This window comes from Cyphomyrmex costatus, unplaced genomic scaffold (genome assembly GCF_001594065.2).
Source record: "Cyphomyrmex costatus isolate MS0001 unplaced genomic scaffold, Ccosl1.0 scaffold219, whole genome shotgun sequence".
Lineage (NCBI taxonomy): Eukaryota > Metazoa > Arthropoda > Insecta > Hymenoptera > Formicidae > Cyphomyrmex > Cyphomyrmex costatus.
Genome location: NW_017276246.1, coordinates 935522 through 948005, shown reverse-complemented (window position 1 = coordinate 948005; position 12484 = coordinate 935522). Strand labels below are relative to the sequence as shown.

General features: G+C 44.3%; 1 protein-coding gene across 1 annotated transcript in view; it reads right to left on the bottom strand.

The window, feature by feature from the left end:
- LOC108773740 (polycomb group protein Pc) overlaps positions 1 to 5782 on the bottom strand; it is a 17197-nt gene extending 11415 nt beyond the window's left edge. Inside the window, exons 1-2 of the mRNA XM_018539656.1 lie at positions 5728 to 5782; positions 3555 to 3707 (exon numbers count right to left, since the gene is read on the bottom strand). Coding sequence (XP_018395158.1) covers positions 3555 to 3614 — 60 coding nt within the window. The 5' untranslated portion in view covers positions 3615 to 3707; positions 5728 to 5782. The remainder of the gene's footprint in view (positions 1 to 3554; positions 3708 to 5727) is intronic.
- Positions 5783 to 12484: the final 6702 nt, after the last annotated feature.

Sequence of the window (12484 nt, the reverse complement as noted above, 5' to 3'; positions counted from 1 at the left end):
GAGAGAGAGAGAGAGAGAGAGAGAGAGAGAGAAAGCGATATCTCGCTTGAGCGGTTGGAAAACGCGTGAATTTTTGAAACCATCTCGTGGCATAAAGCACGGTCGATAGCACAGCCGGCTACGTCGATGTTCGATGGGCAGCTCACTCATTGGCGGTGGGCCAATAACAGAAACGGCACGCCGCTGCTGCCCCATCATGATGCACAGGCACGACAGTTGGAAAACAATGACACGCGCGATACATCGCGGAACGCAGTACGAATGAAACCCTACGAATGAAGCTGGCGGGTGACATGATCGACACGATAACGCGGAGCAGGTTGTCGTCCCTTCGCAGGACACCGTTACCCGATATTGTTACGTGTCGATAACGCAACAATCGTGTCATCAATTCGCGGGAGAAAATGCGCTTTATGACGCTTTACACGTCATTTCACGAGTTCGATTTGTTCGGTTTTCAAAACCAGCCGGTGAAACGGCGATCTTCGATACGAACAGACGACGCGGGGCGATTTAAATTGCATCGGAAGAAAGGAAATCTCGCGGATGCGTCCCGAATAAAAAATCGTAGGATCTTTCCTCCCCCCCGCGAGTAGTTTGTCAGTTTCGGTGCTCAGTTGGAGCTTAACTTTCTGCGATTCAACGTTATTTCTCACAAATCAGCGAATACCCAATATTTCCTCGTTTTGATTTCATCTCATTTCAATCTAATAAATGAAAAAAAACACAGAAAAATTTTGGTCCAATGATCAATTCATTAATCAATGTTCGACTTAATGTTATTTATGTTGATTAATGTCCAATTATTCATTGATACAACAACTTGAATTTATTTATATAATTAAATATTCATTCTTGCAATAAATTCTAGTAATAATTTTATAATCTAAAAGTTTATTGGACCAATTTTCATTAATTGAAGAAATATTTTATTGTATTTACGTATAGTTTTGGTTCAGTATATATTTTTCATAGCTAAACTAGTATACGAAATACACTCTTTGCATTTAAAGTACTAGATATACGTTTAAAATTTGGAGAAAGCGAAAAGGAAATTTCCAGTACAGTTCAGTATAGCAATAAAAAATTCGAAGAATCTTTATCCTTTGGAGGAATTTATGGAGATTCCGCAAAAACATAGTTTGCTGACTTTAATTGTGCAGCGATTTGAATGCTGAATCACACGAGACTAGCCTGAATTTGACCAATCAAATGATTTCCATTTTAATCTATTCCTTTCTGATTGGCTGAATTCTAATTCTCGATTCGCAATCCTTAAAATTTAAACAATGCGTAGTGTGGATAAGACAGTTTCGTACTGTTTACGTTGTTTACATTACTTTGTATGTTTTTAATTCCTGACATTATTTCCAGCAAAGTTTTTTGTCCCCTTCGAGATTTCCGGATAGCATAAAAAAAAAAAAAAAGAAAATTGAAACGATTTACGCAAGTTACACTTTTGCGGAGAATTTTATAGGATAATTTTACGTTCGCGGTATTGCGCTCTACGACGCACATTTCATAGAAATACGCCATCGGCTGCTACCAGCTGATCGCCATGCCATACGGAGCCTTTCTCCTATCCGTCAGCGAACCCACCGTTGTCCGCCTCCGGAGACTCCCGTTAACCAGAAATTGTATAGTCGGTGTCAGAATGCGTGGTTGGGATACCTTCTTTTACTAGTAGCTCTCTCAATTTGCTTTTAAGACCGAGGGCAATAATAAAAATGCAACACCAAACGTATTCATGTATTCAACCAAGATTATCATATTGTTTTAACGAAGTGTGAAACAAATGAAAGTTTCTTCCTACATCGTACACGGATTACGTGACTGTTTCTATCGCCTTTAATAGGTGCGAGCGACTATTTATTAAATGTAATCGACTTTGTGTCCGGTTTCAACAATACAGATTAATTTTAATCTCGATTTGACTTGTTCTTCATCTTTTTCTAGTTTTATATATAAGAATTAAGAATAAAAGCTATAACACACAAAGAACTTGAGAACAGGATAAACGTAAACAATAAGCAATCACATTTTAGACCTGCTTCTACTGAAAAAATCTTCATTTGAAAGAAATATTTTTTGCTCAAATTTTATTTAAATTATTTTAAAAAATTATTTCCTTGGGTCAATGAAAACCATCTTTGAAATTAAGATATTTATTTTATTTGTAAAAACAGAAATAATGTTTTTTTCAAATATGAGCAGAGAAATATTTCTTTAAAATTAAGATTTTTTTTTCAGTGTATTATCTTACGTTCTTTACTGTAATTGTTCGATTAGTTTACCGCCTTACGTTTTTGCTTAAATTGAATCGAGATTAAAGTTCAATCTACATTGCTTCAGTAAAAACAGCAGTTTTGCAACTGTTGTAAGATCTTTAATATTATTAATCTATACACTTAGATCCAATAATGAATTAAGGATAGAATCAATTACATATATTATTCTTTTACAGAACGCAGTCATTGGTAGAGATGAATATTAGAGATAACATCAAATTAGACTGGGTCCACAATCTTGCTTTAAGATGCCGTAAGCCGTAAGAATTTGACCAATCACAGTCGATTATTTTTCTCGCGTTCAACTATGATTGATCAATTTCTTACGACTTTACGGTTTAGGGCCTCTTAGTTTTGTGGACCCAGCCTTAAACTTTCGACTATTAAATATATGATGAAGTAAGTAAGAAACATACGACTGGAGTAACTCCGCGCACTAAAAATCATCTTTCGAGAAAAGTTCTATTTACTTTTGATTGCGATAATATTTTTCGTAATGAGTTCTTCACAGGTTTCTCAAAATGTCAGAAGCATCAAATCAACTTGTAATTAAATTTGGGGGATTGGCAGTATTTCAGATCGATTATGTGTCGAAAGTCTGAAAGCAATCGGCATACAGTAATATTTCTGAGATTTTATTTGAAATACGTATATATGTATTAGTCTAACGCGTCTAACTTTGACCGTAATTGGTGTTTCTCGTATTAAATTGATCTATTTACTTTTTGCTCCCTCTCTCTCTCTCTCTCTCTTTCCTTTCTCCGTAGCTTTCATTTTACGTTTAAAATAACGGAGAACGTTTCGAGAGAGAAGCCGTTATTATTCCTCCTGTCAACGTGTCGTAGCGTAACGGGGCGCGGAATCGCGGTTTCATTAACGGGAGCGAATCGATAATCTCGTCGATGACAAAACCGGCGGATCGACCAGCGACGATCGATCTCCGCGAGCGTGCTCTCGACGATTTGGATAAAGTATACACGACGTGAACGCGGCATTGTGTAGCATGCAGGTAACAGGGGAGGGCCTGTACCTGTCGGCGCATGTTTTGATATCGCGAGCCGTATTAAAAGCGTCGTGGAAGAACCGGCAGCCGCGCGAAGCCGGCTGTCAGCGGAAGAGAGAAAAGACGAAAAAGACGAAAAAAAAAAAAAAAAGAGACAAGACGAGGAGGGCAGGAGAAGGGAGAGATAGAGAGGGGGCGGGAACGGCGCGCAGACGGATTCCGCCTGGTAGCGCCATCTGGACGTGGTCGCGGGCGGTACTAACCCGCTTTTCCCTCTTTTTCGTGATCCGCTCCGCGGCGTAAACTCTGTCACCCAGCTCCATGGCTCGACGATGACGGGAGAGAAACGGTCTTTTTAATCCCGACGTCCTGAGCAATCCTCGGTCGGCTTGTGGCTGCGTATCACGTGCGGTATCCTGTGAAACACCATATGTAAACCGGCGCGCGACACACACACACACACATACACCGGCGGGCAGGCGGGGGATATCGATCACAGACACGTGCGCATGTATGTACACGCACAACGCACGCGCGCGCGCGTCAATCGAGAGCGATCACTGTGTGCACCACGTGCGTCGTCGTACGAGACGACGATCGTTCGCTCCGATCGATCGCACCCGGCACGCGCTGCTGCTGAGATTGACGCAGCCGAGAGACGTGCGAGAGAGAGAGAGACACGTGCGCGATCGGGATGGTCTCTCTTCTCAGTTCGTTCGCGACTCCGTCGCGTCGCGCATCGTCGGACACGTGCGTCGTCAGTCGCGACGCGTCGCCGTCGCCGTCGTCGTGCGTTCGAGCGGCGTGACGTCGCTCGACGGCATCGCCCGACTGCCGCTCCTTTTTCTCGGCGAAGCTGCTTGATCGGGAAGTCCGTTTTACAGACGGAGCGTTATTTCAGCGACGTGACGGAGAAGGGAGCGGAGGGCGAGACGATGTTTTTCGAAAAGCCAGTAGGAGGTGCGGCGATCACCGCGAGCCAGATTGACGGGTTCGCGCGTCCCATCGGGGAAAAAAAAAGGAGAAGGGAGGCGAACGGTGACACCGGGCGATGCTGCGATTCTCCGTACGTGGCGTGCACGCGGGGTTTCTCCGTCGATCTTCCTATTCTTCGATGACGGTGCGAGTGCCGGTCGTCGTGGTGCGCGAGCGCAGCAGCGGCTGGGTGCCTACCGGCGTGGAGCGGCGCGCACGTTTTTCCACCTCGTCGTCGTTGTCGTCGCGGTTTGCCTGTCGCTGCTGCCGCCCGTCGTGAGTCGCCCGCCGCAGTCGTCGTGCCGTTCGGGCGAGATCGGGCCGCTCGCTCGCGTACGTGACGTCAGCGACTCCCCCTCACGTCGTAAACACCAAACATGGCCGTCGTACGGATATACGCTGGTCGAGTGCGTCCCAGGCTGAACGCGTAAACTGGCCGCAATACGAGCTGCCGCGGGCCGCGGCTATGCGCAGGTAACGCGCAATGACCGTCGCGGGCCCCACGACGTACCCACGGTACGCTACGGTTCGCGAATGTCCGTATAACCGGAGCGATCGACTCGCGGCGTCTGACGCACTCTACGGATCGAGGCCGACTAGAGACGAGGTCTGCCGACCACCCCTCGCAAGCCTAGTGGACTCGCCCGATCCGTTCGAGGTAAGGTGAGGAGAGGGGGTAGAGAGGCAGAGAAAGAGTACGGCAGGGGAAGGGAGAGGCTCTCAACGGTACGCGCGGCATGAGCGCGAGAGAGAGAGAGAGAGAGAGGGAGGGAGGGAGAGAACGAGAGCGCGATTGAGTTGATCGAGGACGGGAAGAGAGGCGAGGGGGGCCGAGGGTGAGGAAGAGTAAGCGCAATGGTGGGTAGAAAAGAGAGACGGCACGACCAGGAGCACCGTCCTCGGAACAAGAAAGCCTGTGTGGTGGCCTGCCTGCCTGCCCTGTTTGCTCGTCCGCTAGCCTGCCAGCGCCAGCCAACCAGCCAGCCACCCCAAGTTCCCTTCTAGGTACGTGTATTCGCGCGCGTTTGTGTGCGAGGGCAGTCGGTGCGACGTTGCCAAGTCCTTGTCTCTCATCGATAGCACCGCACCGCCAAATGTCACTGTGTGCGCTGTACTCACCGCCACAACGATGCTCGTGAATTCGTATGCGATGTGACAATGCCGCTTGTGCGGCAGCAACGCTAATACAGTTCGCGATTTTCCACCTCCGGCGAACGAGTCGAAATCGATCGACGACGACGCCGCACTCTCTCTCTCTCTCTCTTCCCCTTTCCGTCGAACCTTCGCGCGTCTCTCTTCCTCTCTTTGGTGGCCTCGCGTCGTACCGTACAGTACACTACGTACGCGTATTCGCGCCTATAACATCCGGCAACACTGCATCCTCCTGCGACGTTCTGTCACATACACACGTACACGTTCACTATATTCGATACGCGCGGAACACAACACAGACATACGCACCAGTGCGCACGGCGATTCGTAGTAAGGCGCTGGTATCCCGGCTCGAGCACGCCGTTTCACAAAAATTTCCGAAAAACACGTCAAGTTCGAAGTGCGGAACACACACCGAGTACTAGATCCCGACACTTTTTTTTTTTCCCCTATCCTGTCTCCGTGGCGAGAGAAACGCGTGTTGCCGCAACGGATCCCGAAACGAGAGTGTCCTCTCCTGCGCGGACGGGCGCACAGGGAGAGCGTGCGCGAACAGGACGGAGATGGGGGGCCCCCCCCCCGCCACTCTGGTGCGAGCGAGACGCCACGGTCCGCGGGTGTGGCGGGGGTATATGGGGGAACCGTCTTCTCCGTCCTCGGCGTAAATAACGGGATAAAAAAACTCCCGGCGAGAACGGGCGATTGGTCGAGTCCGTAAGGCGCCACCGATGTCCCGAGCCCCACTCCTTTCGCGCGTCCAATCAGCGTCTGGTACGGCCCACTCCAGTTCCCCTCGGCGCGTCGCGAAGGCGGGCATTACCGACTAACCCATCGGTCGCATTCGGGTTCTCCCTCTCCCCTCCCCATTCTCCTCCCCTGGACGATCTCGCGTTGTGTAAAGTCTCCGGTGTTTCTCTCGTGGCGAGAGTGTCTGAACCCCCTTCCCTTCAACCGCGTCGAGAAGAGGGAGAGAGACAGAAGTGGCTTCCCCCTCCCTTCCCTTTACTTCCCCTCGCGCACGCAAGAAAACCAAACCCGAATAGCGGAGCGCGGCTACCGTGCCACCGAGGGGCCTCTCTCTCTCTCTTTCTATCTTCTCGTCGCCGAACGGCCGTGTAAAGCCGTACGAGACGCGAAGCGTCCGTGTGTACCGGCCGCGAAGGGCGGGCACATGGACGAGGGACGCGGACGGGCGACGGGGGGGGACGTACGTATAGCCGCGCGCGTGTATATAGACGCACGAGAGCGTGTATATACACGCGCGACACACATGGGTCGCGTTGCGCCGCGCCGCGCCGTCGTCGTCGTTGCCGCCGCCGCCGCCGCCGTGCTCCCCCTCCCCCCGTGCGCAGTCCCACGTCGGTGGCCGACCACCGTCGGTATTGAAATATCCTGGTTCTGGAGAGCCGAGTAAGCCGTGCGGCGATGCCGCTTCTTTTCATGACCGCTACATCGCGCGCGCGATTCTCCTCTCCCGTCCTACCTCCCTCTCTTCCCGACCGCGCACCTCTTTCCTTTTCTCTTTGTGTGTTGAGATATCTTTCCCGACTCCTGCGCTCGTCGCTGCCCCGACCTCGCAACCCTCTTCCTTTCACAACCCTCGGCGTACTCGCGCGCGCTCTCTCTCTCTCTCTCTCTCGTATCTTCTCTCCGTCGCTCCCGCGTTAAGCGCCGTTCGTTCGTACCCCCTTTCAGGGTTCCGCTTCGCTCTCTTCCCCTGTTATTCCCCCCCATCAGCCCCTCCGCCCGCTCCACCTACTCGGGCGCTCCCTCCGGCACGAGACTCGCCTCCCTTCGGAACACAATCAATCGTCGTGCACGAAACGCTGCGCAATCCCGCGAGCGATGCGTAAATTGGAAAGCGCCTGACGCGATCACACACGCGTTTCCTCGCACTTTCGGCCGCCGCCGTCGTGTCGCGCGCGCGCGCGCACACATACCGCACCGAATTGCGCAACCCTGGAATACACGCGTCGCGCGGAGTTAGATCGGCACGTAGATGGCGTGTCGCGTGTGTGAGGACGCGCGATCGCTGCTGCCCCCCCCCTCCCTCCCCCGTCTCCTCCTCCGCCTCCGCCCTGGCTGGGCCGACGTTCCCCTTTGTTCCTCGACGACGTCGACGCCCGCCGTCGCTGTCGCTGTCGCGCACGTCATTAATCGTAGCTTTTTTTTCACTGTGCCTCGCCTACTTCTTCACCTCGCGCCACGTATCGCGATGTTCCATTCTACCGCAATTACAGATAACAGAATTTTTTCATAGATACATCACAGCTAACCGTGTAATCAAATGTTACAATAAGCGTTATAAAACGTGGAACGGAGTTTCCAAACTAAATATCCGATACGCATCTACCGAATGTTCAAATTTTATTCAACTCTGTAACGAATAGTATTGATTTTTGTTGAATTGTTAATCAAGTATGAGACCAGAGTCTACTCATGTAACATGATTTTCATGGAGCATAACATGGAAGTGAGCAAGTGCTTTTATATCTTTGAGAAAAATCGAAAATATTAGTAATTATTCTAATTATACAGATTATACTTCTCGACTAGCCAAATATAAATAATGGTGTAGCGGATATTAAGATATTATATTCCGCACTTTCTATTTTTCTAGTAATCCTGTCTAATTAATTATTGCATTTGTTTTCGTACCGTTCTCAGTTTGATTTAATCTGGAATTATAAATCGATGCGTTGTTGTTCATGTTAATTCGATAAGCGCAAAAATTCGTCAATTATGGAAAACTGAACAGATTTACATGCATAAACCATAAAGCGAATGTTTCTCAAATATTCGCGTTTTATAATATTTCGGGACAGTATTATGTTAATCAATTAAACGCAACTATATTAATGTGTTATTGAAAAAAATAAGCAAGTATATGAAGCGCGCAAATTTATCGCGGTGTTATTTCAATTACGGAAACGTTTTGCTTTAAGACTCTTAAAATTACTTCGCGTGCAAAATAATAAAATTATACGAGTTTATTATGTTACGCGGAATTTTTCGATAATTAAAGGCGCGTGACTATCAACGTACAATGGATGGAAAGTTGTGTAGCGGTGACGTCGTGGAAACAAAAATTGCGACTCGGAAATACCAATGGTCTGACATAATACGCGAATTAGTTACGATATCGATTTGAACTCGTTCCATAATCTACAATGTCTACCATATCGCGACATATGCCTAATGGCTCGTGTATAGTAACATGTATTTTTCCAAAAGTAATAGACATATAATGGATTGAGCTACCGTGTCGATTTTTATCGTGAAAGACATGTGACTTTTTATTGCGAAAAACAAACTTTTTATTGCGTGTCCTTTATGCAGCCGCTACGACAACCAATGCTAAATCATTAAATATAACACTGTCCATTAAGTTGGTAAAAGGTTTTGTCGTTTCTCCATCAAGCGCTTCGTTACAAATAAAGTTGGAAGACTGAAACTTTGTGTAAAAGTCATTGAAATATTTTTTTTCACGGTGAAAACGTACCAATAAAGTTCCACGAGTTTGCTTCGATATATTTCACTGAAATTCTCAATTTATTTTAATTCAACGACAATTGCAGTTAAAACTATCACTATTTCGCAGTTTACTCAGCGATATTTGTCGATTTCTGTTACACTTTTCTACATATATTGTTTTTCTCGTACTCTTTTTGTAAGCTCGACTGATATAAAAAAAAAAAAAGGAATACGGATGAAACAAACGGATTTAAGGTATACAATGCGAATAAAAGCTGGGGAAAACGACAACAAAATAATCGCCGTGCGAATTGATATCGTTCAAAAATCGTTCGCAGTGCAAACACACGCTACAAAGGCTACTTCGTAGCCGAGAGCGAGAGGCCCTGACACGCTTCTGCCGCGAGCGATGTCGATGGCGCGCGCGTTGCCATGCCGGAAAGTCGCCCCGTGCCCTGCTTCGTAATCCGCTCTCTCGTTAAAAGTGGCCATTTAATATCTCCGGAACGACGCGAGATATCGGAATGAAACTTTTACCAGATGATTCTCTACCGTTTGTCATGCTTATTTATTTGGTCGGCGATCGGATCGCGCCGACGGTTTCCGCGTAAAATGCATTCCGAGGTTCGCGACTCCGGCGACGAGACGCATGCGCCTTACGGAGAACCGACTGATGCTTTTTTTTTCGACTTTTCGTCCGACGACTCCTGGCAGTCGAGGGACTATCACGGGATTGCGATATGCATTTATTCGAAGTATTTTATGAAGATTTAACCGATATTCGTCGGCTCATCGCGCATTCATCGTTATTCGCGCACGACAAATGAGATGGCGTCGAGAAATTATTCTCGGTACAAAAGAGTGCATGCAAACCACAAACGCGCGGAAAAGTAAACGACGCGGAAAATTTTTTAAGAATAGTGTTTACAAAATAATTGAAAATTCTAGTATGTATAATGGCAGCGTTCAACTAAAAAAGAAGCTTTGCAATTGTGTATATGCGTGTGTGGGTTGTATTTTAATATGTTTGATTCTTTCCTTTCGTATCTCACTAGTTTTAAATATATATAGCTAATTATATTAAAGAATTTTACAATAGTTACAAAACTGCTTTTCCTGCTGAACGCGAACATTATTTCAGTATTTCCCCAAATTAAAATCTTTCGTTTAGCTTTTTGAAGATTATTATTATAATAATAATCTTGTCGTGAAAAAGACAAAAGCCGATTGGGGAAAGCAATAGCTGTGTTCAACAAAGTGTTTATTTTCCAACTGTTTTCGAAAGTTTTCTTCGCGCTGATTGGATTACACTTTTATATTTGTAAATATAAAAGTGTAATCCAATCAGCGCGAAGAGAACTTTCGACGGTTACAAAATAATCATTAGGGCTGATTTTCATAATCAGATCTTATACATATTTAAGACAGTTTGAAGTACAATCTTATAACCACGTCACACTATTACTGCGAATTGAGGATTAGAATTCGCAGCCAAGCAGAACGAAACGGATTAAAATTAAAATTATCTTGTTGGTCAAATTCTAATTTCTTCATGTCATGAGCTAATCAGAGAACTGTATTATAGCATCTCAACATTTTAAAATAAAAACGAACTATGAATACTGCGCCCTTATAGAATTAAAGTATTCAATCATGCTTGTTATATTCTATGATTCGGTAGCCAGTTCTTATATTTTTAGACTGTTTTAAGTAATATGTTAAAATACTGTTGGTATATTTATCACTTCGAGAGAAATAATGAGATATCAAATGAAGCTATATTTGATCTTTTCACGCACTGCTTTAATGTAATTCAAAAATTTTACACTTGTGACTGAAAAGGCGCTCTTTCTATACCAGCATCTTAGCTGCCATCTTATAGGTAGAAGTGAGGACCAAACAGAACCGAAACCAAGAGTTAACATAAATACCCAGTGAGAAATGACAATCGATATCAATTCGACGTCGATTTAATGATTTTGACATCGATCGACATCAATTCGATATCGATTCCATTGTTATTTCTCACTGGAATAACAGGATGAAAACAAAAGTGGTGCTCTCGGAACAGCCGCCATATGCAAAATGGAACAATGCAGTATGCGAATACAAATAAGATGTGTAATTATGTGGAATGAAGTGTACGACGAAAGAAAAATAAGAGTAAGAGTAGAAATTTGGAAGTTTTCGTAATAACATTAATATGTGATTGGCTTATGACGTCTTAAGACTGTAGGGGAGATCGGGTCTCGTTAGTACAGTTTTCACAATTTCAGCATTAAGTCCTTTAAATAACTAATTATTATAATTAAACTATATTAATATGGTAGAAAGAACCTTTTTCTACATTTTGATGCTAGAAACGATTCTGTATAATGTACAGTTTCTTTGTAGTAAGTGTAATACGAACGCGCTGAATTGCAGCCAGCTTATCCCGATAGTGGGGTAAGTTGATAGATACCATGGGACAACTTGCCTATACTATACATATATCAAGACATAACCTCTTAAAAGCTATAAGTACCTATCATGGAACAAAATCGGAATGGATTCCAATCGGAATTGTTCAATTATTCTCCAGATTTCTATTGTGTGTTTCTTTTTAAGGGAAAGATAGAATGATATTTATGTAAACTTGTGTTGCTAAATGGAAAGCACCCAAAAATATGAAACATACTCAGATATTATGATAATTCGATGTGTATACAAAATTAACCTTTAATTTAATCTTAAAAATAAGTAGTTATATTTGTGTAATTATCGTAATACATGTTGTAATAACTACATTTATTTTCTCATATACGCAAGAAATGTATACAAAGTTACTTACAATTTTTTATATTTTTTTTATATAAGTATATGTAGTACGCCACGAACATCGATAGGTACTACGTCTCACGACTTTCACGTGCGAAGTGCGAACGATAACACATGCTAACTTATACTGACCTTGCATAAGTTGCATTAAATATGAGTCAACATACCCCATCTTTACATACATCTCATTTTAATGGTTTTATTATAACAAATTACTATCATCACTCAAAATAACATGTCGTATATAATAACAAAAACTTTTTTTTAAACTGATAATACGTCATTTAGATCTATTTTCTCAAGCTGAGAAGTCTTAATACGAAATATAGAAAAGCTCGAAAACCTACTTTGTGGCCCTTGAATTACATTTTTTCCTTTTTTTTATTACAATACTTGTTTGATTCAAATGAAACTTAAGGATAAGTACCTATGTTATAAAAGACACATTTTGCAATAACTTTTCCATTGTTTCTTTTGCCACAAGTGCACATAAACTGAACGCAATGCCAATTTACCTCTTGTGTCAACGAGACTCGGTCTCCCCTACTTAAGATAGTCTTAAATAAAAGAACCTATATGGCTATGAATATCTGTAGACACTATTTCATTTGTAAACGATAAATTTTTTAAGTGTATTGATTGGCTACCGCAGACGAAGAATTTCTGGAAACTAAAGAACCTTTTGCATTCTGTAACCAATAACGATATGCTTGAAAAATTTGTCGCATGACAAATGAAATCGTACGTACTCTATGAGATTCAGACGAGTAATGGT